Source organism: Dendrobates tinctorius, unplaced genomic scaffold (genome assembly GCF_039654945.1).
Source record: "Dendrobates tinctorius isolate UK_male_01 unplaced genomic scaffold, ASM3965494v1 ptg000114l, whole genome shotgun sequence".
Taxonomy (NCBI): Eukaryota; Metazoa; Chordata; class Amphibia; order Anura; family Dendrobatidae; genus Dendrobates; species Dendrobates tinctorius.
The window spans coordinates 12,657,198-12,684,754 of NW_027361782.1; the positions used below are offsets into that span (position 1 = coordinate 12,657,198).

General features: G+C 47.6%; 1 protein-coding gene across 1 annotated transcript; it reads right to left on the reverse strand.

Moving 5' to 3' along the window:
* Positions 1–13,580: 13,580 nt before the first annotated feature.
* On the reverse strand, positions 13,581–15,232 carry LOC141101100 (uncharacterized). The gene is made up of 2 exons (XM_073589930.1): positions 14,871–15,232; positions 13,581–14,758 (listed from the first exon to the last, which is right to left on the reverse strand). The coding sequence occupies exons 1-2, from the start codon at positions 14,882–14,884 to the stop codon at positions 13,612–13,614; spliced, it is 1,161 nt and encodes a 386-aa protein (XP_073446031.1). The 5' UTR covers positions 14,885–15,232; the 3' UTR covers positions 13,581–13,611.
* Between the last annotated feature and the right edge of the window lie 12,325 nt (positions 15,233–27,557).

The following is a 27,557-nucleotide window of genomic DNA, read 5'->3' on the forward strand; positions in this document are numbered from 1 at the left end:
TGTCTACATAAGGCCTCGAACGCTTAGTTTTCTAGGAGTTGGCAAACTGCTTTTAAAGGCAGAGCATCAGGAAAAAGTTTTGTCTTACATTGCTGACTCAGCCTCCAGCTCTATCGCCTCCTCTTCTTCAGTTGTAAAAAGTAAAAGCACTGAGTCGTCATTGGAGGCTCATGTTCATGAACCACACCTTTCCTTGTGTCCTTCACCCCAACCAAGATTGAAGGATGACGCAGGCCATACTACTGATTACTCCATGGAGCTGTTTTCACATACCATGCCTGGATTATCAAGTCAAATGGTGAATTACCCAGGCCAAGATGAATCTGAAATGGAGTGCACTGATGCACAGCCGCTGATGGATGATTCTGCTGGTACATTCACTCAGAGCACTACATTGTCCTCGCAGTGTACAGAGCCAGATTTTGACCCTGATGAGACTCAGGTGCCCCTTCCCGCACACTATACCACCATACACGGTGACACAGAGAAAGGTGCACATGACATAGAAGAGGAGGTGATGGATGACCCAGTTGTTGACCCAGATTGGCATCCATTGGGGGAAGAGGGTGCTGCTTCCAATAGCTCAGATGAGGAGCATCCACAGCAGACATCGACATCGCAACAGCTGTTATCTGGCAGGCCCGGAGCACTCCAAAGACAGGTTCCAAACATCAAAAGAGTTGCTGGACAGCTTGTCCAGAGGGTCAAAAGATCACAGCGTGCTAGGCCGCAAAATGTCTGCCAAAGTAGGAAGAGTGCAGTGTGGCACTTTTTTGAACAAAATCCTCATGATCAGGCCAAGGTTATCTGTAAGAAGTGCGCAAAGACCTTTAGCCGAGGGAAAAATCTGAAAAATTTGAATACCAGTTGCATGCTTAGACATTTAACCAGCATGCACTTGCAAGCGTGGACACAACACCAAACCTCAAGTGCCACATGTGCAACTGATCACAACGAAGGTAGTCAGCAACGCTACATTGTTTCCCCCACTGTAAGCCCACCGGTTAGCACAGCAGCAAATGTTGAGGTGTCGTTGCAAGGCCACAGCAGTCAGGGAATCCCACTGTTATATCAACGAAAGACTGATTCTAGGCCATCAGAAAGAACACCAACTCCATCACCATCATCAACCCTCTCTCAGTCCGCCCTGTCCACCGCTACTTCCACCATATGCAGCTCTCAAGTCCAGCTCACCCTCCCAGACACTATGAGTAGGTCAAGAAAGTACTCAGTCTCTCATCCGCGTACACTGGGTTTGAACGCCCACAGTGCCAAACTAATCTCGTTTGAGATGATGCCCTTTCGGTTGGTGGAAAGCACAGCTTTCCGCGAACTCATGGCCTATGCAGTACCATGCTATGACCTACCCAGTCGCCACTTCTTCTCTCGCAAAGCCATCCCAGCCCTCCACCATCATGTGAAAGACCGCATTGTCCATGCACTCAAGCAGTCAGTGAGCGGAAAGGTGCACCTCACAACTGATGCATGGTCCAGTCGGCATGGCCAGGGCCGTTACGTGTCCATCACTGCGCACTGGGTTAATGTGGTGGATGCAGGGTCCACAGGGGACAGCGGTGGTGTGACAGTGCTGCCTAGCCCACGGTATAGGAAACAGTTGGCTGTAGGCGTTCGACCCTCCTCCTCCTCCAGAAGCGAAAGCTCGTCCACAGAGCGCAGTCGTACGAGCACTCCATCTGCAGCTGCCACTGTTGCACACGATGTGTCCCCCTATCGAGCAGCTAGTGGAAAGCGTCAGCAGGCTGTGTTGCAGATGATGTGTTTGGGCGACAGACACACCGCCGAGGTGCTGGCCGAGTACTTGAACCGACAAACTGAGTCATGGCTGGGCAGTGTACATCTTGAGGCAGGCAAGGTAGTTAGTGATAACGGCCGTAATTTTGTGGCAGCCATAGCCCTTTCAAAACTCAGCCACATACCTTGCTTGGCTCACACCTTGAACCTGGTGGTGCAGTGCTTCCTCAAAAATTATCCGGAGTTAACAGCCCTGCTCCAGAAGGTGCGAAGACTGTGCGCGCACATCCGCCGGTCGCCTGTACACTCCGTTCGTATGCAGAAGCTGCAGCGATTGCTCCACCTTCCCAACCACCGCCTCATTATCGACATTGCAACAAGGTGGAACTCCACCCTGCACATGGTGGAGCGGCTGTGCGAGCAGAGGCAGGCCATAATGCATTTGTGGGAGGATACACGGCCAGGCACTTTGAGAGCAGACATGGAGTTGACAGGCGTGCAGTGGTCGAAGCTGAAAGACCTTTGTAAAGTCCTTCAGTGTTTTGAGGAATGCACATGGCTGGTAAGCGCAGACGACGCCATCCTAAGCATGAGCATCCCACTTATGCGTCTGCTCATGCAAACTTTGACGCACCTTAAGGAGCAGGCGTCTGCAGCCAATGTTGATGAGGAGGAAGAGGAGGAGGGAATCCTTGATGACATTCAGCCATTGTCTGCTCAGGGACCTCTCCTGGACGAGGTGGAGGAAGAAGAGGAGGAGGAGGAGGATGATGGGGATGATTACTTAGGGGAGGAGGATGCATCTCATGGGGCAAGTGAAAATGTTGGCGTGGCAAGGTCTGGTACAGGGTTTGTGCGTGACTGGAGGGATGTGGATTTGCCAGAAAGTGCTCCTCCACCCAGCACTCGCAGTGCATCATTGACACCGGGAACATTGGCCCACATGTCAGATTATGCCTTGCGGATCCTAAAAAGGGACCCCCGCATTGCCAAAATGATGAACGATGACGACTACTGGTTGGCCAGCATCCTGGATCCACGCTATAAAGGCAAATTACAAAACATCATGCCACAGGAGAACCTTGACCTAATATTGGCTAATAAACAAGCAACTCTGGTAAATCGGTTGCTTGAGGCATTCCCAGCACACAGCAGCGGTGATGGTTCTCACACGAGCCGTACGGGCCGGGGGCAGCTTGGCAGAGGTGTTCGTGGTGCACACAGCAGAAGTGGCGTTGGAGACAGGGGTTTCATGACAATGTTGTGGACTGATTTTTCAAATACCGCTCACACAACTGGTAATACTGCATCGATGGAAAGTGACAGGAGACAGCAGTTGTCAACTATGGTTACAAACTACTTTTCCTCCCATATCGATGTTCTCCCACACAGGTCATTCCCCTTTGACTATTGGGCCGCTAAACTGGACACCTGGCCTGAATTGGCCCAATATGCCTTACAGGAGCTCGCTTGCCCAGCTGCAAGTGTGCTATCGGAAAGAGTCTTCAGTGCAGCTGGATCAATCCTGACAGAAAAAAGGACCCGTCTGTCAACCCAAAATGTGGATGATCTAACCTTCATTAAAATGAACCATGCATGGGTTTCCAAGGATTTTGTCCCACCTTCCCCTGATGACACATAGGGTGACAGAAAAATGGCTTGCTTTGGTCCACCTCTTCCTGGTACTTCACCTATTTCGCCTTTTGCATCAGCTGAATGTCCAACATCAACATATGCCACTTTCTAAAACTCCCTAACTGTGCTGCCTCCCCCCCCATGGCCGGGGTCACCACCTAGCGCACGACACCGTGCGAGTGCCGTTGCCCTGGACAGGTGGGTAGGCCGACTCTTGGGCGCGGGCACTGGCACAGGGTCCCTCATAGTGCAATCAAGTGTCTCTGACGGTGGTGGTGCACACCCGCCGTCAGACACACCGCTGTACTATGAGGGGCCCAGTGCCAGTACCGACGCCCACGAGTGGGCCCCCTTTGCTTGGGCAGGGCCCCAGCATTTGCAATCTTTACCTCTCCCTGCTCCTCCGCTGTGTAATCTGGGCCGTCAAATCCATACTGTGCCTGACACCGTCTGAGCCTGCCTCCTGAGACATATATTTTGAATGTGTACGCTATCCATACATGTTATCCGGGGATACGGTACCCTTTCTAACCTTTGTGCAATCACGTGCAATCCATACTGGGCCTAACACTGTCTGAGCCTGCCTCCTGAGACATATATTTTGAATGTGTACGCTATCCATACATGTTATCCGGGGATACGGTACCCTTTCTAACCTTTGTGCAATCACGTGCAATCCATACTGGGCCTAACACCGTCTGAGCCTGCCTCCTGAGACATATATTTTGAATGTGTACGCTATCCATACATGTTATCCGGGGATACGGTACCCTTTCTAACCTTTGTGCAATCACGTGCAATCCATACTGGGCCTAACACCGTCTGAGCCTGCCTCCTGAGACATATATTTTGAATGTGTACGCTATCCATACATGTTATCCGGGGATACGGTACCCTTTCTAACCTTTGTGCAATCACGTGCAATCCATACTGGGCCTAACACCGTCTGAGCCTGCCTCCTGAGACATATATTTTGAATGTGTACGCTATCCATACATGTTATCCGGGGATACGGTACCCGTTCTAACCTTTGTGCAATCACGTGCAATCCATACTGGGCCTAACACCGTCTGAGCCTGCCTCCTGAGACATATATTTTGAATGTGTACGCTATCCATACATGTTATCCGGGGATACGGTACCCTTTCTAACCTTTGTGCAATCACGTGCAATCCATACTGGGCCTAACACCGTCTGAGCCTGCCTCCTGAGACATATATTTTCAATGTGTACGCTATCCATACATGTTATCCGGGGATACGGTACCCTTTCTAACCTTTGTGCAATCACGTGCAATCCATACTGGGCCTAACACCGTCTGAGCCTGCCTCCTGAGACATATATTTTGAATGTGTACGCTATCCATACATGTTATCCGGGGATACGGTACCCTTTCTAACCTTTGTGCAATCACGTGCAATCCATACTGGGCCTAACACCGTCTGAGCCTGCCTCCTGAGACATATATTTTGAATGTGTACGCTATCCATACATGTTATCCGGGGATACGGTACCCTTTCTAACCTTTGTGCAATCACGTGCAATCCATACTGGGCCTAACACCGTCTGAGCCTGCCTCCTGAGACATATATTTTGAATGTGTACGCTATCCATACATGTTATCCGGGGATACGGTACCCTTTCTAACCTTTGTGCAATCACGTGCAATCCATACTGGGCCTAACACCGTCTGAGCCTGCCTCCTGAGACATATATTTTGAATGTGTACGCTATCCATACATGTTATCCGGGGATACGGTACCCTTTCTAACCTTTGTGCAATCACGTGCAATCCATACTGGGCCTAACACCGTCTGAGCCTGCCTCCTGAGACATATATTTTGAATGTGTACGCTATCCATACATGTTATCCGGGGATACGGTACCCTTTCTAACCTTTGTGCAATCACGTGCAATCCATACTGTGCCTGACACCGTCTGAGCCTGCCTCCTGAGACATATATTTTGAATGTGTACGCTATCCATACATGTTATCCAGGGATACGGTACCCTTTCTAACCTTTGTGCAATCACGTGCAATCCATACTGGGCCTGACACCGTCTGAGCCTGCCTCCTGAGACATATATTTTGAATGTGTACGCTATCCATACATGTTATCCAGGGATACGGTACCCTTTCTAACCTTTGTGCAATCACGTGCAATCCATACTGGGCGTGAGAACGGCTGGCGAGCTGTTAAGCAAGCTACAGCACCTGTCCAGACAAGTACAGGGATTCCCTAGCGAGGAGACTTATTTGATTGTTTTCAATGTTGGGACAGCAATTTTTGGGGAGCACTATACTTCCGAGAATGATAGATGGGGCCCACCATACACTGGAACATTCCAAAGGTGGACATCAGACACTGGAGCAGCATTTACAGGGCCCATTATACACTAGAGCATTAGAAATGGGGCCCATTATGTTTGGAGCATTATTTGGGCCCATAAGACAGTGGAGCTTCATCCATGGGGACCAACATATACTGTAGCATTATGTGGAGCTCATCATATACTGTTTCAAACATTATATGGGACCAATGATTCTGTATGGAGAAATAGATGGGCCTCGTCATGAGATGTAAAAAGTGAAGTATTTTTAATTGTACTATACCGCTATTTATCTGCCGTATCGGAGCATGATGAGTTGTGGTATGCGTTAAAGGGGCGCTCTTTCGCCCAGGGCACATGAAAACCTGCAGCCATCCCTCCCCCCCCACAACTTTAGCCAAATAACCCCCATTTTTCAGTGCGTAACTTATATTATGAAGTTAATTAAGGTTGACAAGCTTAAGTAAGAAGAATTGATGCTTTTGGCATTCAAATGGGCACTGTAGGTGTGTTTCCTGTCCTCCTCTCACTGCCGACTTTTATTCCCCATTGACTTACATTGGGTTTCGTGTTTCGGGATGACCCCGACTTTTCCCTATAATCGGACGATCTTGCTCGACCCGACTTTTGGAAAAGTCGGGTTTCACGAAACGAAACGCGACCCTAAAAAACCAAAAGTCGCTCAACTCTAGTGGTTAGCAATAGCTGTTTCTCTGTGATTCGCTACATCTCTCAAATGTTCACCTACCCTATGCCTGAATTCTCTTCTTATCTTCCCTATGTACTCCATGTCACCTTCACAGGTTGCTTTGTAGATGATCCCTGTTGTGCGACAATTAATAAAGTGTCTTATAGTGTAAGTTTTCCCTGTGTTGTTGCTCCTAAACAATTTTCCGGGTGCAATCGATTTACAGGCCTTACATCTACCACAGCTGAAACAACTCTTCAAATCCTTATTCAGCCATATCTGGTGTGGCACCCCAGAGTCCTGTTGCCACCCTCTTAGGGGTGATGTCATGCCTGGAGGCGGGGGGGTCTCCATGCTAGGTAATACACAGCATGCATTGCAATTCCTACTCCAGGCCAGAGGGGGGAGCTCTATACCTGACTTCAGGGGAGCTATTCTCTCTGTTCGGGAGGAGGAGTCAGATAAGTCTGTTTGGCAGTTAGTCGGTGGAGAGGGGAGGGACAGGAGCGGAGTCAAGGGCTCTGGGGAATTGAAGCTGCGTGGAGCTGACCCCGGAGCGGAGCACTGACTAAAAGGACACCAGAGTCGTTGGCTGGGTGTGTGCTGTACACCCCGACAGCCAAATCTGGAAGGCAGTGGACTGCAAACTCCCTGGCCACACCGAACATCTGGAGGCCCACAGCAGACCAAGAGCCCGGGGCTGACAGTGAAAAGGCACAGCCCATGATAGGCTCACTCTGTCTGCCATACAGGTTAAAACCAACAAGAAGGAGAGGGCCACAGTTTAGCTACAGGCAGCAGGGACCCAAAAAGAGAGCACAGCAGAAAGGTCCCCAACCCCACCTGGCAGGGTGGACCCCCTGAATTCCTCCAGGCTAGCTGGATTCCTTCCATCTGTAAATGGTATCCCGGATTGCATTTTCATCTACCAAGAAGTATAGGTAAAGGAAACTTCACTTTTCTGTGTCTCTTACTTATTCTCTGCACACCAATGTTCACCACCACCTGAACAGCCAAAAATATTTGCTCTGGGACCCCGCTCTACCAGTGGGGAGCTGTACCATATTTGCTGCGTCACCATCGGCCCCAGTGAACCTGAACCGCAGTGTCGGCCACCCATTATGCCGAACACCACGGGTGGCGTCACAACTCAATACCATATAACTATCCCCCATTTTATGACACGGCCAGTGACACGGAAACAGATCACGGCCCCATGACCTCCCCCAAAGAACTGTCCAGCCTGATTCCGAGTACCCCCTGGCCCTGGGTGGTGTGTCACTGGCCTGTTGGAGCATGAAAATGACTGTGGACCAGTCTCTTTTAAGGATCTGTTTTTCCAAAATGTAATCTGTGGAGTGGGACCCACTGCTTCACTAATGTCTGCATCCATGAATAAAATGGGCTAGTGGCGTTTAAGTATCTCTCTTATTCCCCCCGCTCCATTAGAATATTTCATGATGAAGCGAGTTGTATTGTCTGTGTCTTTTTTCACTTTAGGGGTAAGAAGTTCATTGCGATCTCTTTTAAGTGATTCTTTATAGGCCTCTTTTAACAGAGCTTGGGGATAGCCTCTTTCTATGCATCGCCTTTGTAGATCATCTGCCCGCTTCTTAAATTTAGATATATCGGAGCAATTTCGGTGTACTCTAAGGTACTGCCCCTTTAGTATACCTTTCTTAAGGGATATCAGAAGGCTACTCTCCCACTTTAAGAGGGAGTTAGTGGCCATTGGTTTCCTATGGTTACTAGTCACCAATTCGCCATTGGGTCCCCTTTGGATACAGACATCAAGGAACGCAAATTTAGTACCACTGACCTCATGGGTAAAATGCAAACCTACGTCATTTTCATTGAGTCCCATCACAAATCTTGTCATGTTCTGTCACAGTCCCCTTCTATATGACAAAGATGTCATCTATATAACGTAGCCAAAGGGCTACCTTATCCTCTGGGGTGTCCCAATGGCGATGGACGAGGTCTGTCATGGCAGTCTTTGATCGAGGGAAATTAGAGTGGGTGACTTGAGCCATCATGGTGTACAGAAACTGGAGAAGGCAAACGTTGTCCCCACATGCCACAGTCCATCTAGAGATGGCACAGCTCCCTTCTCTTGCCATCTCTCAAATTCTTCAACACCAGCCTGTTGTAGCTTCTGAAGAAGGTCACAGGTCACAGGTGGGTTTCAGGTGGAGGCAACTTGTGCAGCTGCCATTCCGGAAGGGTTGTTTCTTGGTTGGGAAGCTGCAGATTTTTCAGCCTGGTTGGCCAGGTGGTTGCTTTTTGCTGTGGTTGAGTCATCCTTTGCAGAGCCTTTGACTTTCACTATGGCAACTTTGTCGGGTAAAAGTAGGGCCTCCATCAGGCATTGGATGGATTTATCATTCTTGATAGGCTTACTTGCTGCTTACTTAAGCTCTCCAGAAAGGTCCAGAGTTGTAAAAGCATAGCGGCTGTTTGTATAAATGGTGGCAGTTTAGTCTTTATCATGTCTGCAGGCTTCTTCTAGGGCACGGAGTTCAACTTCCTCGGGGGTCATAAGTGGGGGCAGCAGTTCTGCTTTTATGGTTTAATGAAGGGAAACAGTAGCATATCCAACATAGAACTGGCCATGCACGCCATACTGCGATCCATCCACATAGAGCTCGTGGTCTGGGTTATCTAGTGGGACATCGGTAACAAGACTGAACCCCCTCCCCCCGTGGAACATTACTTGTACACAATGTTAGGAACGGCGGAACGCACTAAATGAAAATAATAATAAAGTGCGCTCGCCGCTCGGGGTCCACCGTGCAGTAGGTGTTACAACCGCTGCTGAGTAATGGCAGACGAGCAATATGGCGACCAAATGTGCACGGACGGGTTCAACTTCACCCGAAGTGCCCAGAGCGGGCTCTGTTCACACACAGTGGCGCCGCAACAAAAACATACAAAAAGGCTGAGCATGTTAGAGTCACAGGCCTCAGGTAAATGCACACACGGAATAAGGTCACAGGAGCAGGAACTAAGACAGAGGGGCTGCGTCCGTATAGACCTACCATGTGTGCAGCATCGCTACTGCGAACGCCAAGAAGGGCTGCAACTGCAGTGTGGCGCAGGACACTGCCGCTGGATGACACAGCTACAAAGCAGGCGCTATGTCGGACGCTAGCGCAGAGGTGCGGTGTGCACAGTAGCCTAAGGCTTGCCACAGACTGGCGCAGACTACTGAACTAATTCCCTAACCACATGCGTAATATCAAAGGGAAGGGGTTTCATAATAAGTCAGTCAGCAGAATCATACATCCGTCATGTATGGGTCTTGATTCCTGCAGAGCAGACGTCGGAACCTGACTCCTAACATTACCCCCCTCCAAGGCCCCCCTCCTCTCTGAGCCTTCAAATCCACCACCCTGTGCCCATCAGAGGCATAGGCCTCAGACTCATCCGAAAGCAAGTCTGATGTCCCGGTAGGTGACACGGGAAACCGGGACACGTGGAAGGTATCAGAGGCGGTAAGATCGCCAGGTTTAAGAAGGGACACGTGGGAGACAACGGGAGCGGCAAAACCGCCCGGAGCATAAGTTAAAGTGGGGCGCCGCTGTGTGTCGGCGAACGTCTCCACTCTCTGTTTAAGGAGGCTTACCCGAGCACACGAGGCGCATGCCCGAATATATTTCTTAATGTCCTGAGCCCTGTGCGGCCACCAATACGACCCTGCCAGGAGCTTTGTGGTCTGCATGTAGCCACAGTGACCACACGCCCTGGATACGTGTGCCCACGCAAGGACCTTTGGCCGAAGGCGAGGGGGGACAAAGGTCTTGCCCGGCGGCACACAGTTTGGCCATTGCGGGGCCCCGTTATCCTGGTGGAGTGCTGACAGTGGCAGCCACAAGTGGAACTTAGTGTCGGACGCGCCTTGAGACTGGCGCGAGACACCTCCATGGGCTCTGGGAGTGAACACTCTGGCTTGGGTGATTCCAGAGGTTCAAAGAGGTTGGGAGCCGGAGTAACCCTCTGTCTGGATTGAGCACGCTCCAGCCCGCGCTCCGGAAAACGGAGATCAATACGGGTGGCAATGGCAATCAACTCCTCCAGACTTGCAGGAACCTCTCTGGTAGAAAGAGCATCCTTAACATGCTCAGCTAAAGGACTCCAAAACAAAGGGATGAGGCCTTTGTCAGACCACTCCAGCTCGGAAGCTAGTGTCCAAAAACGAACGGCATACTGACTAACCGAGAGGGATCCCTGAGTCAAAGCCAGTAGCTGTAGAGAGGTGTTGTGCGTGACCCGTGGTCCCAGGAAGACCTGCTTAATAGCTGTTAAAAACTGAGCAGCGGTCCGAACCTCTGGGTCACCACGCTCCCATAGTGGCGTAGCCCACTCCAACGCCTTGCCCGACAGAATGGAAACAATAAACCCCACCTTGGCCCGCTCCATAGGGAATCGCACAGCCAGTAACTCCAGCTGGATAGAGCACTGGCTGACGAAACCCCTACAGGAGGCGCCATGACCAGAAATTTTATCGGGCAACGGGAGGCGGGTAACTGTCGGCGCATGGGAGGACGTCGACATACGAGAAACCGCCTCTGCGATCGCCTGTACAGCAGCCTCCGAAGACTTCGCCGCTGCGATAACACTCTCAAGAGTAGCCAACCGGCCCTCTAGCTGGCGAATGCACTGAAGGAGTTGCTGCTGATCTGCCATCACTAGCCAGACCCTGGCACTAGTATAATGTTAGGAACGGAGGAACGCACTAAATAAAAATAATAATAAAGTGCACGTGCCGCTCGGGGTCCACTGTGCAGTAGGTGTTACAACCGCTGCTGAGTAATGGCAGACGAGCAATATGGCGATATAATGTGCACGGGTTCAAGTTCACCCGAAGTGCGCAGATCGGGCTCTGTTCACACACAGAGGCGCCGCAACAAAAACATGCAAAAAGGCTGAGCCTGTTAGAGTCACAGGCCTTAGGTAAATGCACACACGGTATAAGGTCACAGGAGCAGGAACTAAGACAGAGGGGCTGCGCCGGCTAGACCTACCGTGTGTGTGGCGTCGCTACTGCGAACGCCAAGAAGGGCTGCAACTGCAGCGCGGCACAGGACCCTGCCGCTGGACAGCACAGCTACAAAGCAGGCGCTATGTCGGATGCTAGTGCAGAGGTGCAGTGTGCACAGTGGCCTAAGTCTTGCCACAGACTGGCGTAGACTACTGAACTAATTCCCTAGCCACATGAATAATATCAAAGGGAAGGGGTTTCATAATAAGTCAGGCACCAGAATCATACATCCGTCACCATTCACACATAGCAGTATAGTCTATACTGGTGCATGGCGGAACAGCCATGTGCGCTTTTTATAGCAGCCGGGACCTTCCGGAAGCTTCTAGATCTCTGAGATGGACCAATGAGATCTGGAGCAGGACCTGAGCACATGACTCCCGATCTCCAATGGGAAACCGTCTCATGAGCATGCTCAGTAGGAGGACAGAGAGACTTCGCCCCTGGAGAGATTTGCTGCAAGGCAATCTCCTCTGCGGTAGATAAAGAGCAAGAGACCGCAGAATGTAAGGGTCTGGATTCCTACACAGCAGACACCGGAACCTGACTCCTAACACACAGTCATGATCCCCTGGCTCAACTAGCAGGTCACTCAGATTACCACTCCCTCCTCCAGGGGCAACAAGGTGACTGGATTCAGAGTAGTGCAAGCAGGAGAGACTATATGCAGAATATCGACAGCAGAGTCAGGATAAATAAATATAAATCTTGCTCTCACACGGGGATATCCCATCATGATCTGGTATCACCACTTTAGCCAGAGACTGCACACAACCCCATTATTATCTTTAAATCAAGAACACTAACTCCATACCCAGAGTCCCGCTAATAACTCAGAGTGGGATGTCAATCATTTTATGGTGTGTCTGACGAGATGCTGAGTCTGCAGATGCAGTGGTACCACCAACACTTTTTACACTTTGCCATACAGTTATGTTGTGATTTTAGGCAATGAGCCTGAGTTTATCACTTAAATTTGCACTCTGTAGTGCTATAACCTGCAAACATGAAATATATGAAATTTGAATTGCATTACTGCACTAGAAAATTTGAGTGGGATGTCAATCATTTTATGGTGTGTCTGACGAGATGCTCTGTCTGCAGATACAGTGGTACCACCGACACTTTTTACATTTTGCAATACAGTTATGTTGTGATTTTAGGCAGTGAGCCTGAGTTTGTCACTAAGGCTACGTTCACACATCAGGTTTTCGGCGTCAAGCGCGATCCGGCGTCGTGCCGGAATGCCGGATCCGGCAAATGTTTTGTAAAACCTGATGTGCCGGATCCGGTTTTCTGCCGGATCCGTCTTGTTCTTGACAGACAAAACTGGATCCGTCTCATCAGGTTCATCCGTTTTTCTATCCGTTTTTCGACGGATTACGCCGGATCTGGTTTTTAAAATTGACCCTTGTGGCCTTCCGAACGGGATTGGCTACTGGAAAACTATATATAGCATGCTCCTACAGCCCTTCTTTGACAGGTTGTAGAGGAGAAAGTGCAGGTTGGAGAGAAGAGCAAGTTACTGGCGAAGATGGATGTTGTCATTGGAAATATTACCACTAGAAGTTCTGTGACCGTTTCAGTAATGAGGGACAATTTTGCACTATACTTTATGTCACCTCAAGGCAGAGTACACTGGCAGGATGACAGAGTGTGAAAGATTTGTGCCCTAACCAAACTTGTGTACCTTCTGGACCAACAGTATATACCTTTGCCAACCAAAGTTGGCTATCTTGTCATGGTCTTACTATTTTTAGCTTTAGGCCACAGGTGTGTACCTGGTTGTGTTTTATGCAAAGTATTTCACCTTTTAACAAAAGTTGTGTACATTGTTAGGAAATCACCAACAATAAACACAACTTTTCAGGTGAAATACTTTGCTTCAAACACAACCAGGAACACAACTGTGGCAAAAAGCTAAAATTTACCCACAGTTATATACCTGGTTTTGAATACCTTTTTACCTTTTAAAAACCCTGTATTTAACCTTTTTTTTAAACATATTTCGCCGCAGAAAGAAATGACAGACAACCAGTGTAAACAATAATTTAACTTTTATTTAGAATATTGTTTTTTGTGTAAACTGTTTTTAAAGTTAAAAAAACTTTTTTAATAAAGGTTTGAAACCAACCAAATGGGCATTTTTATTACAAAAAAAACATTATAACTCGGTGTAGTGTGGGGTGGAAATACTGCTGGAGGGGCTGCGGGACACTTCGACAATGGGAGTGTGGAGAGAGGACTGGGATCGTGGTGGGGAAGGAACAGTTAGAGGTGATGGTGTGGAAAAAGCTACAGAATGGGTGGACATGTGGGAGGCAGAAGAGGTGGTGGGCGGTGGAGTGGAGGGTTGGGCAGGGACTGTAGGAGCAGATGATGTTGATGGAAAGTTGTATGGGGAAGGAGTTTGGTACGGGGAAGGAGTTTGGTACGGGGAAGGAGTTTGGTACGGGGCAGGTTGCTGGAAGTGGGGAGATGTCTGGTACTGGGGAGGTTGCTGGTACTGGGAAGGTTGCTGGTACTGGTGAGGTTGCTGGTATGTAATAGGAGGGGGAGGATGGAAAGTGGCTGGAGGGGGTGCAGATGTAATAGGAGGGGGAGGATGGAAAGTGGCTGGAGGGGGTGCAGATGTAATAGGAGGGGGAGGATGGAAAGTGGCTGGAGGGGGTGCAGATGTAATAGGAGGGGGAGGATGGAAAGTGGCTGGAGGGGGTGCAGGTGGAGGAACTACAGTGGTGGGAGGTGGAGGTTGGGAGGTAACCTGCTGTAGAGCACCGTGGCACGAATGCATTACATGCATCTGCTGGGTAGGAGATAGTGTTGCCATGCGCTCCACAACAGACCTGAAAAAGGTGTGGTTTGGCGAAGATCTTGCTTCTGAATGCATGGTTTGCAGAAGTGTCTTCACCTCCAGAATGCTGGAGTTGATCTGCTGAAAGCCTGCGGAGATTTGCTCTGACAAGACTTTTAGACAGTTCTGGAAAGATGCATACAGATGCAAGAACTCTGGCGCATAACTCTTTTCCTGACCCCTCTGCCGCTGCCGCCCAGTACCCGCAGGTGTACTAGAGGTGGCAGGGGCAGAAGGGTGGGGTAAAGGGAAAGCGATCTCCTCACCAGCAGCTTCATGTAATGTAGGCAGCCACGATGCTCCTGTGCTGGTGGATGGGACAGATGGGTCGAATGTGTGGGAAGGCTGGGAAGGTGCAGATGTACCGGGGCGGTCGAAGTGTCCCTCGGTGCCGGTCTCCTCAGGGATCGCCTCAGAAGGGTCCAATCGTGCAGGTTCCCGAGTGCTGCTCACCGTGCTGTGGAATAAAGAGAAAAAAAAACAATTAAAATACTGACATGGTATGGCCCTGGCTGAAAAAAAAAAGTTACATCTAACATTTTTTTTCACATGTGGTGTGTAATATTTACCTTCTAGTGACCATTGTTTCCCGGAGGAACGACAGGGCTTGTGCGTACTTGTACTTGCTCCTGCGTCATCCAGATCCACTCGGGGCCCGCATCTCTTTATTGAACTCCTTCTTGAAACGATCCCTCACAGACTGCCACCGATTCACAATTCTGTTCCCTGAAACGAGAAAGGAGTGGTTAGTATACAACATCAGTGTTTCACAAACTCCAGTCCTCATGGTCCCCAGGGGTCATGTTTTCAGGATTTCCATAGTAAATAGAAATCCTGAACACATGATCCGTGGGGACCACGAGGACTGGAGTTCGGGAAACACTGGTTTACATCAAGCAACCGGTACTATATATACTTACGCTCTTTAATCTGGGCCCGAACATCGAGGTCCTCCCAGCGGCCCACAAGGAGCGAACAGATTTCCTCCCAGAGTCGTCGGGTAACGATAAGGTCAGCGTGGCGGCGGTCAGCCATATTCCAGAGCGGCTCCCTTTCTCTGACGAGATCGATGAGGTGGTCCACATCGAGTCCTCCATCCTCACCGTCGGAGTCGGGAGCACGCTGTGAAGGCTGTTAAAGAAAAAGACAAAAATAACATAATTAGCCTCCACAAAAGAAATGAAATAAAAAGTGCAAAAAAACAAAGCAAAAATATTTATACTTACACGCTGGTGACCGCCACGTTGCTGTCGCCGACGACCCTGGGAGGCACTGCGAGGACCTCTTGGCCGAGCACCAGATTGGGAAGACTAGAGAAGAAAACAAAAAATGTTATGTCTTTGGATGTAGGCATTTGTTTGCTGTGTGTGGTCTGCAGAACATTGTTTTCTATGTGTTGTGTGTAGTGTGATGTTGTGTTTCTGCGTTTGATGCAAAAAACTTACCAATTGTGAGCCCACTCCAAGTGTCTGTCCACCCCTTCCTTCTTCTTCTGGGAGCTCCTCTTCATCTTGTGAATCCTGTTTTGAAATAAAAGGCAATGAATAGACATATATTACAGAGATGATGGATTTTGGAAATAAAAACTTACCGTCAAACGCTGACGATGCGAGGGAGGGCTCCCAGAAGATGATGTGCTGTCTTCCTGGTGGCCACACTCCATGCCTGTGGGTGGTGTTCCAGCTGCTGCCATTGCTGCTGCTGCTGCTGCTGCATCTATTGGGCGGCTGTTGAATAAAGAGAAACAAAGGGCCAATGAATATCTTGATATTCAATAGCCCTAGTTTGGAGGAATGGGGGATTTGATAATTACCGTCTCTCATCTGCTGCTGGCCTCCCCTCCTCAGCATGTTCCATTTGCTGCTCCATTTGGGGTGGTGGTGGTGCTGATGGTGCTGCAGTGGTCTCCTGCCTTCTCCTGCTGCGCTTGGTTGCTTTCTTGGGTGGCATGTTGGGTGTGGCTGTGGGTCCCACTGTCTTGCTTTTATATATGTCTTGTGGGCAGAGCTACTGAGCATGCTCAGACCAAAAAACCAGATCCGGCCACCGGATCCGGCTTTCGCCGGATCAGGCGCATTGTGGCGCTCATAGGCTTTCATTGTGTGAAAAAGCCGGACGCGCCGGATCCGGCGAGTCCGGCTTTTTCGCCGGAGACAAAAAACGTTACAGTAGCCGTTTTTTCCAGACGCCGGATCGCGACACATTGCCGGATCCGGCGAAAACCGGATGAAACGCATGGCCATCCGGCGCGATCCGGCGCAAATGCAAGTCAATGGGGGGGAAACCGGATCCGGCATTGCATTTCGCCGGATCCGGTTTCTGTCAAAAGCGCCGGATCGCGCCTGACGGCGAAAACCTGATGTATGAAAGAGGCCTTAAAGTTGCACCCTGTAGTGCTATAACCAGCAAACATGAAATATATGAAATTTGAATTGCATTACTGCACTAGAAAATTTGAAAAATTTAGATACTAAACACATAAATTGGCCAATAAATTTGTACCCAGCAGCCACGAAAAGGCGGTTCTCATTGCTGGGAACCTGACTATTTGAATCCTCTCCTAGACTGAAGTGTACATTTATATGGGAAGGTCGGATCCTGCTGTAATTAAAAACGCCTGAGGCTGAGAGCCAATTAAAGCGCAGGATCCTGTCTTCCCTGTTATGAATGAGTCACCGAAGGAGGAAAAAGCAAAAATACAAGCTAAGTCCAGAAAACCAGAGAGGTTGGTAGCTATCGGATTGCAGACCCCTGATCCTATCCACAACAACTAACAGTAGCTGTGGGGGGTTCCTACGATGCCCTAGACCCCTCGATCACAGCCGGAGAACTAAATAGGCCTAAATAAAGAAAGGGTAAATCTAAACTGCCCCAGAGCAGACCACAAAGCAATAGGCAGCCCTCAACATATAATGACGGTGAAGCAAGATGAAAAAACTAACACAGATAGAAAGATAGGTTGAGCAAACGATGGGGCCCAAGCTAACTAAAAAGGACAGGATAGAAAAGCTGCTGTCTGCAATCCGTAAAAAACCCTATGAAAAAATGTCCCAACCGTCTGATAGGAAAAACAGGCCCTGAAGTCGCTAGGACTGCAAAATGACTATATCAGCACTCAGGTAAATTCTGAAGACAGAGCAAAGAGACAAACTGATCAGAGACAAAAATGGAACTCAGCACACCCCCGACCGGGGATGGCTGAACTCCAAAAAACAAGGTAAACAAAACAAAACTAATAAGTTCAATAGCAGAGCAAAAACTTTTCTTTGGGAAGCAGGAATCAGACTGGTCTCCAAGAATCCAGCAGAGAAATCACCAGCGACTCAGAAGGGTGTCGGCTGCCTTATATCCAGTCAGAATTTTCTGTTACCCAGTCATCATCTACCAGATCAGGTGTTTGGTAATCAGCCTCACTACCTTCCTTCACCAGAAGAGGGAGTTCATCAGACATCGACGGTGAAGGAGAAAATGAACTCACAACAGTACCTCCCCCTTGAGGAGGGGTCACCGAACCCTCATCCATGCCACCAGGGCGATCAGGATGGGCCCGATAAAAGGCACGAACCAATCTTTCGGCATGTATATCGGATGCAGGGACCCAAGAATTATCCTCCTGGCCATAACCCTTCCATTTAACCAAATACTGGAGTCTCCATCTAGCCAGGCGAGAATTCAGTATCTTCTCAACCTCATATTCCACATTACCTTCAACCAAAACCGGGTCAGGAGATGCCACCACAGGACCTCTTTAACAGAGACTTATGAAACACGTTATGGATCTTAAATGTAACAGGAAGAGCCAATCGAAAAGAGACTGGATTAAGAATCTCCAAAATCTTGCAAGGTCCAATAAATCTAGGTTTAAACTTTGGAAAAGCCACCTTCATAGTGATATTCTTTAATGACAACCAAACCATATCACCCACCTTAAACTTGGGGACCAATGGTCCTATGCTGGTTGGAAAACCGCTGGGCCTTTTCCTGGGAGAGAGACAACTTATCCACCACTTGGTCCCAGATCTGGTGCATTCTCTCCACCACAGTGTCAACACCTGGGCAGGCAGAATGCTCCACCTGCCCTGAAGAGAATCGAGGATGAAACCCAAAGTTACAAAAAAAAGGTGACATCAAAGTGGCAGAACTAGCTCTATTATTTAAAGCAAATTGGGCCAAGGGCAAAAATGAAACCCAATCATCCTGATCAGCAGAAATAAATCATCTCAAATATGACTCCAAAGTCTGGTTTGTTCTCTCCGTCTGCCCATTGGTCTGAGGGTGAAACGCAGAGGAGAAGGACAACTGAATTCCCAGCTTGGAACAGAAAGTCCTCCAAAATCTAGACACATACTGAACTCCTCTGTCAGATACAATGTTCTCAGGAATTCCGTGCAAGCGAACCACATGTTGCAAAAACAAGGGAGCCAACTCTGAGGAAGATGGCAACTTAGGGAGTGGTACAAGATGGACCATCTTAGAGGATCCATCACAAATCACCCAAATAACAGTCATTCTCTGAGAGACAGGCATATCAGAGATAAAATCCATTGAAATATTGGTCCATGGCCTCCTGGGGACCGGCAAAGGCATCAACAACCCACTAGAGCGAGAAGAAGGTTTAGACCGAGAGGACTGCACAAAATTCCTGACATCACGAGACAAGGCGGGCCACCAAAAAGACCGACTCACCAAATCTCTGGTACCAAAAATACCTGGATGACCAGCCAATGCAGAGCAATGAACTTCAGACATCACTCTCTTCCTCCACTGGTCAGGAACATACAATTTTCAAATGGGACAACGCTCAGGTTTGTCCTCCTGAAACTCTTCCAGAGCACGTCTCAAATCAGACGAGATGGCAGAAAGAACTACCCCCTCACCTAAGATGGTAGCAGGCTTGGTCACAACAGGAGAATCAGCAAAGAAACTCCTAGAGAGGGCGTCTGCCTTGACATTCTTAATGCCCGGAAGAAAAGAGACCACAAAATCAAAACGTGTGAAAAACAAGGCCCACCTAGCCTGTGTAGGATTCAAGCGCTTGGCCGACTCCAGGTAAATCAAATTCTTGTGGTCAGTAAGGACTACGACTTGATGTCTAGCTCCCTCCAGCCAATGTCTCCACTCTTTAAATGCCCATTTCATGGCTAACAGTTCCCGATTCCCCACATCATAGTTACGTTCGGATGGGGAGAACTTTCGGGAAAAGAAAGCACAGGGAATCATTTTAGATGTTACAGGATCTTTTTGGGACAAAACAGCTCCTGCACCAATCTCAGAAGCGTCCACCTCTACCTGAAACGGGAGTGAGACATCAGGTTGCCGCAAAACGGGAGCAGAAGTGAATCTTCGCTTCAGCTCCTGAAAGGAAGAAACAGCCTCCGGAGACCAATTCAGCACATCAGCACCCTTCTTAGTCAAATCAGTCAATGGTTTGGCAATACCAGAAAAATTAGCTATAAATTTACGATAAAAATTAGCAAAACCCAAAAACTTCTGGAGGGCCTTCAAAGAAGTGGGCTGAAACCAATCATAAATGGCCTTTACATTGGCCGGGTCCATTTCAATAGTTGACGGAGACAAAATAATTCCCAAAAATGAGATCCTCTGTACACCAAATAGGCATTTCGATCCCTTGACATACAGGGAATTCTCCCTCAAAATCCGGAACACAGTCCGAACATGTTCCACATGAGAGTCCCAATCCTTGGAAAAGATCAAAATATCATCCAGATAGATGATCAAAAATTTATCCACCAAGTCTCGGAAAATATCATTCATGAAGCACTGGAAGACAGAAGGGGCATTAGTGAGCCCAAAAGGCATCACCAGGTACTCAAAATGTCCCTCCGGAGTATTAAACGCCATCTTCCATTCATCCCCATGCTTAATGCGAATAAGATTATACGCCCCTCTGAGGTCAAGCTTTGTAAACCAGCAAGCACCTTTAACTCTGGAGAATAGATCAGAAATCAGGGGTAATGGATACTGATATTTAACAGTAATTTTGTTGAGGGAACGATAGTCAATACAAGGCCTTAATGACCCATCTTTCTTAGCCACGAAAAAAACCCAGCACCTAAGGGTGAAGAGGATGGTCTAATATGACCCTTCTCCAACGACTCCTTAATATAGGATCGCATAGCCTTGTGCTCGGGTACAGATAAATTGAAAAGTTGACCCTTGGGAAATTTACACCCAGGGCTCAGCTCAATTGCACAGTCATAACTCCTATGAGGAGGCAAAGACGCAGACTCATTCTCACTAAATACATCATAAAAATCAGCCAAATAGTCAGGAACATCATGCGACTGGTGAGAGGTGGAGAAAACAGGAGCATCACTAAGGGCACACCGACAACCCCAACTCACCACAGACACAGATTTCCAATCCAAAACTGGATTATGGATTTGCAACCAGGGAAACCCCAGAACAATGGTATCATGCAAATTATGCAACACCAAAAATCTGCAATTCTCTTGATGGTCCGGGGTGACCCGCATTACCACCTGGGTCCAAAACTAAGGTTTATTCTTCGCCAAAGGAGTAGCATCAATACCCCTCAAAGGGATAGGCGTCCGCAGAGGTGTCATTAGGAAATCCACAACGTTTAGCAAAATCCAAGTCCATCAGGTTCAGAGCTGCTCCCGAATCCACAAAAGCCTTAGCGGAAAATGTGGACAGGGAGCAGATCAGAGTAATTGCCAGAAGAAACTTAGGTTGAACACCACCCACAGCAAATGTGTGTGCAAAACGTTTCTCTCGTTTAGGGCAGACAGAAATAATATGCGAGGCATCACCACAGAAGAAACACAGCTTATTATGCCTTCTGAACTCCTGACGTTGCGCCCTAGACAAAACTCTATCACATTGCATAGGTTCAGACATTTGTTCAACAGGTGGCAACACCTCTCGTGCAGTTTTTCGTTCACGCTAACGCCGATCAACCTGAATGGCTAATGACATAGAATCGTCAAGAACAGAGGGAACAGGAAATCCCACCATAGTATCTTTTACGGTTTCTGACAAACCCTTCTGAAAGAGAGCTGCCAAGGCACCATCATTCCAGGTAGTAAGGACAGCCCACTTTCGGAATTTTTGACAGTACAACTCTGCAGAATCCCGACCCTGGCTCAATGCCAACAGGGCCTTTTCAGCCCGATCAATAGCATTAGGTTCATCATACAACAACCCCAAGGCTTGAAAAAATGCGTTCACATTAGTAAGAATAGGATCATCAGGTTTCAAAGAAAACACCCAATCCTGGGGATCGCCGCGCAGCAAAAAGATGACAATTTTAACCTGCTGCGCGGAGCTCCCCGACGAGTTAGGCTTCAAGGCAAAAAATAATTTACAATTATTCTCAAAATTCAAAAATTTAGACCGATCCCCAAAAAACACATCAGGAGTAGGGATCTTTGGTTCAGCAGCATGTGAATGAGCAAGATAGGCGGAAATTCCCCGCACTTTAGCAGTGAGCTGCTCCACACGATCAGACAATTGCTTCATCTCCATTGAGAAAGAAAAAAAAAAAATCCCCCTACGGCCTCAGAGACATAGAGGAAAAAATATACACAAAAAAAAAAAAATTCTGACAAACTCTTTTTTTTTTTTACAATTCTTTCCTACTATTGAGTACCCTAGGATCTGCGGTATGGCTGGTGATTCTGTTATGAATGAGTCACCGAAGGAGGAAAAAACAAAAATACAAGCTAAGTCCAGAAAACCGGAGAGGTTGGTAGCTATCGGATTGCAGACCTCCGATCCTATCCACAACAACTAACAGTAGCCGTGGGGGGTTCCTACGATGCCCTAGACCCCTCGATCACAGCTGGAGAACTAAATAAGCCTAAAGAAAGAAAGGGGAAATCTAAACTGCCCCAGAGCAGACCCCAAAGCAATAGGCAGCCCCCAACATATAATGACGGTGAAGCAAGATGAAAACACTAACATAGATAGAAAGATAGGTTGAGCAAACGATGGGGCCCAAGCTAACTAAAAAGGACAGGATAGAAAAGCTGCTGTCTGCAATCCGTAAAAAACCCTACGAAAAAATGTCCTAACCGTCTGATAGGAAAAACAGTCCCTGAAGTCGCTAGGACTGCAAAATGACTATATCAGCACTCAGGTAAATTCTGAAGACAGAGCAAAGAGACAAACTGATCAGAGACAAAAATGGAACTCAGCACACCCTCGACCGGGGATGGCTGAACTCCAAAAAACAAGGTAAACAAAACAAAACTAATATGTTCAATAGCAGAGCAAAAACTTATCTTTGGGAAGCAGGAATCAGACTGGTCTCCAAGAATCCAGCAGAGAAATCACCAGCGACTCAGAAGGGCGTCGGCTGCCTTATATCCAGTCAGAATTTCCTGTTACCCAGTCATCATCTACCAGATCAGGTGTTTGGTAATAAGCCTCACTACCTTCCTTCACCAGAAGAGGGAGTTCATCAGACATCGACGGTGAAGGGGAAAATGAACTCACAACACTTTCCATAGAGATGTCGATTTCAGTCTAGAGACGATTCACATAGTCAGGTTCCCAGCAACGAGAATCGCCTTATCGTGACTGCTGGGTACATATAAATTGGCCAATTTATGGGCTAAGTATTCTCAATTTTTCATATTTTCTAGTGCAGTAATGCAGTTCAAATGTCATATATTTCATGTTTTCATGCTATAGCGCTACAGAGTGCTACTTTGTTTGTTGGTTATATATGGAGATGGCTACTCTTAGTAAGCACATGTTCACACATGATTTCTGTTTGGAAGTGACGGTCAGTTTTTTTTATATGAGTTTTTCACATGGCACAAGGCAGGGATAAACATATCATTGGTCCAACCTATACAGCCACACAGGGGCCCAAGAGTTAAAGGGGCCACTACCAGCTCCAAATAAATAAATCGTATTTTCCGCACACTCTTGTATGGTTGCAAATAAAACTCGTTTATTCTGATACACTGTTTCCACAATAGATGAACAAGCAAATATTTTTTTCTTTATATAGGTGATCAAAAACAAATTAACATTTTAATATTCCCGAGTCTTTTTCACGTGCACGCAGCACAAGAAAGTGATAATCTGTGATACAGCAGCAGCATGCAATATGTGCACTGACACTATATGGCGTCATACGACCTGCATACAAGAAAAATATGTATTTGCGTGTTCATCTATTATGGAAACAGTGTATCACAGTAAAGAAGTTTTATTTGTATCCACCCAAAAGAGTGTGGGGAATATGATTTCTCTGCAGCCTGGGGCTCCACCCTCCTGTACCGGCACCTTTACACCTCCCTTATAGAGGGTACTCTGGACCAGGAGGAACTGTGCATTATGATGAGTTATTGGACTGTAAAGAGCCCATGTACTGTTCTTACACAAGGGCGCTTATGTGTCCACCAGTGGCACAAGGCACACTAATACCAACATATGTTACCTCGGGCTCTATGGATCTGCAGTAAATCCACTATCATCTGTATTCCGTGAGGTTCGGCTCTGCTACATAGGCATCTTATCTTCTTGTTTTCCGCGAGCAGAAGGCAGAGCCGGACCATCTCTCTATAAGATCTAAATACAGATATTTGTATGAATCAGTAATAAATTCTGCACTTGAGATGGTTATTTAATGCCATCCCATCATGCGGAGTCCCTGCAGATCAGGGGCACACTTTCCTAACACAAAAAGCAATTTACTTGCAGAGACTTGTGCAGACTTTCCTCCGCTTTATGTTGACAATAATGCTCGGTAAGATATTGCCAATCTATTATTACCGCTTAGGGAAATCTCACTGCAGTTTTGCTTTTTGAATGATGAATCAAAAGCTACAAATATGGCGGCAGGTTATCAGCTGTAAGCGTGCAGAGCCTTAAATCAGCGAGTAATGCCGAGGTGTCATGGAGGGGCAGGGACAACCGACTTTTTATTGCTCATTTCCCACATTTAAGATGAAATTACAATGAGACCAGACAAGATCAGAAACAGACGAAGGGTGCCACAGTCACAACTGATGTGTGAGGCATGACGTGCCTCGCGCCTCGTGTGACATCCCACGGCAGGAGAGGAGCAGAAAGGTGGAATAAACGCGTCTATCCTGGCAATAAACTTGAATCTCAGAGCGTTAAAATCAAGGAACAGCTAAATCTGAGCTGTACCCCATCCACAAGAGGAAGAAAATTATCCCCAGCCTTAATGCACACCCACCTGAACATGTGGCCCTGACAGATAAATATGGGGGCTCTTCTCTAGTGTCATAAATAGCTCAATCTTTGCATGGAAAATACACAGAAAACAAAAAAGAAATTAATAGAATTTCTTCCATCATCTCGTCTCATCTCTGGATCTTCATGTGATCTCAGCGCCGGATCATCATTCCCAGGACTCCTCATTCATAATGACATGGGCTGGATGTTAGGGGTCGGCAGAGGTGTACCTATGTTTTCTGGCACTCGGGGCAACATTTCAGTTTGCGGTCCTCTCCCCCCTGCCCCCCAAGCACATATGTGATTTGCTCACCTAGTCACGTGCCGATGAACTGCTCTCCCTAATTCTATCCATGTTCAGTAACAAACTGAGAGAAGCTGGAATAGAAGCTCGTTGTCACATGACCGTAACTATGAAAATGGCATATGAGTGACGTGTCCATGTGATGAATGCTGGAGCCAGCAAGTAAAGCTGAATCCTGATAGTGAGGATATTATATGCCGTTAGGATTGGCTGCCGGGCTTCATTTTATAATTAGAGGTCTCGTCCTGGTTTGAGATGAAAGTCTTCAGTCACTATAGGTGGCCACAGGCTTCTAAATTCTCACAGCCCATGCACTGCACACTTTTAGGAATCTCCCTTGCCATTGGTAACAGTGGACGATCATGTCAGCGCAAGGATGTGATCTGTATACTTCTGGCCACATTCCGACTAGATGTGTCCAGCATCGGCCAATTCATTTCACTCAGTGAGGCCACACGTGTCTAGTCAGCACGTGTTCACATGTATGTAAGTTGCCGGCACCAGAAAATCCTGACAGTGTGCAGTGTACACTATGAGAAAGCAGAAGTCTGCAGTCACATAGAATGACTGCAGACTCATCATAAACCTGGACAACCCCTTTAATGCTCCGAGCATACCGTATATACTCGTGTATAAGCTGAGATTTTCAGCACATTCTTTTGTGCTGAAAACACCCCCCTCGGCTTATACACAAGTCATTGTCCAGAAAGATGGCGGGGGAGGGGGAGCGGGAGAGCAGTGGAGCAGCGGCACGAGTCGGAGGCTGTGGCACAGTGACAGCTGTAGCTGCCGGCTTCAAGAAGACATCATACTCACCCTCCTCATGCCATTGCTGCATCTCCGTCCCTTCATCTCTGTCCCGGCTCCGGCAGCTCTTCCCCTGTGATGAGCGGTCATGTGGTACAGCTCATTAAGGTAATGAATATGCATGCGTCTCCACTCCCATAGGCATGGAGCGCATATTCATTACCTTAGTGAGCAGTGCCACATGACCACTCAGCACAAGAGAAGAGCTGCTGACGCCGGAACAGAGATGCAGGGATGGAGATGCAGCGACGGCACGAGTAGGGTAAGTAGGACTGGGGGAGGGTGAGCCATGCATACAATGATGGGAGGGGGGTGAGCCACGCATACAACAGGGAGAGCCACACATACCAGGACTGGATGGGAGGAGCCACACATACCAGGACAAAATGGGGGAGCCACATACCAGAACAAAATTGGAGAACCACATACCTGGACAGGACAAGGATGAGGGGACATTGCATACCTGGCTTATACTCGAGTCAATAAGCTTACCAAGTTTTCCGTGGCAAAATTAGGTGCCTTGGCATATACTCGGGTCAGATCATACTCGAGTATATATGGTAAATAAAAACATGAGAATTAGTATCACAGAAAACATTTACATCCAGGTACCTTATAGATGACGTCGTTTCTGGAGTCAATCTCTTTCTTTTCTTCATCTTGTCTAGACTCCATAATGACTTTTCTCATGTACAGCCAGAGCTCATCTCTGCAAACTTCAATCTTCTCTGGTTTTCTGCAGCACATCCGGACACGACGCCCTTAAAGATAGCAATGTTATTATAATGCTTCTGAATAAAAATATCTGCTTTATGCTGAGCCAGATACTGATGGTAGAGGTGACGTATGGTCACCAGGAACTGATGACGGAGGCGATGGGCAGTCACCAGGTACTGATGATGGAGGCGACAGGCGGTCACCAGATACTGATTATAGAGTCAACAGGCAGTCACTAGATACTGATTATGGAGGCAATAGGCGGTCACCAGATACTGATGATGGAGGTGATGGGTGGTCACCAAATACTGATGATGGAGGTGATGGGTGGTCATCAGATACTGATGAATCAGGTGAAGGGTGGTCACCAAATACTAATGATCGAGGCGAAAAGCAGTCACCAGATATTAAGAATGCCATAATACACCATGTTTGAAGGCCAAGAGGCACTGCATATCACCCAAAAAACACCATAACAACAGTGAAGTTTGGAGGTGGGATCATCATGGTGTGGGGCTTATTCTCAGCATATGTCACTGGCAAACTTCATGTGATTGAAGGAAGAATAAATGTGCAAGTGTATGGAGACATTTTGGTTAAAAATCTGCTATCATCTACCAGGATGATGAAGATGAAATGAGGGTGGACATTTCAGCAATACAATGACCCCAGACACACAGCCAAGGAATTGTTGAATTAGGTTTAGAGAAAGAAAATAAATCTGCTAGAATGGCTGTTGCTGATCATCAGACCATAATCCTATAGAAAATGTATGGAAGGAACTAAGTCTCAGATATCATAGAAGGAGCCATAGAAGCTTGTGATGTGATGAGAGTTTGTGTGGAAGAATGGGCCAAAATCACACCTGAGCAATGCCTGTGACTAGTTTCTCCATACAGGAGGTGTCTTAAAGCTTCATCACCAACAAAGGCTATGAATGAAGTATTAAATTAGTTTCAGTAAGCGCAGTCAATAGTATTTCCCATTTTCCATTATTGCACATAATTTATGGACTTCAATGGATAATTTCTTTCCTGTGTGGATTAGACGGTGTAAGGTTTTACTCACTCGGCTGTGGGTTGAGGTAAGCAGAAGAAGCGGTTTTCATAAAAATGTCCGTCAAGTTTATTTGCTCCATAAACCTGCTTAAGTTTAAGCAAACAAAAGATGGCCTTATGTGGCACAAAATGGAAACAAAAAGAAAAACAAACAGTTCATATAGCACGGT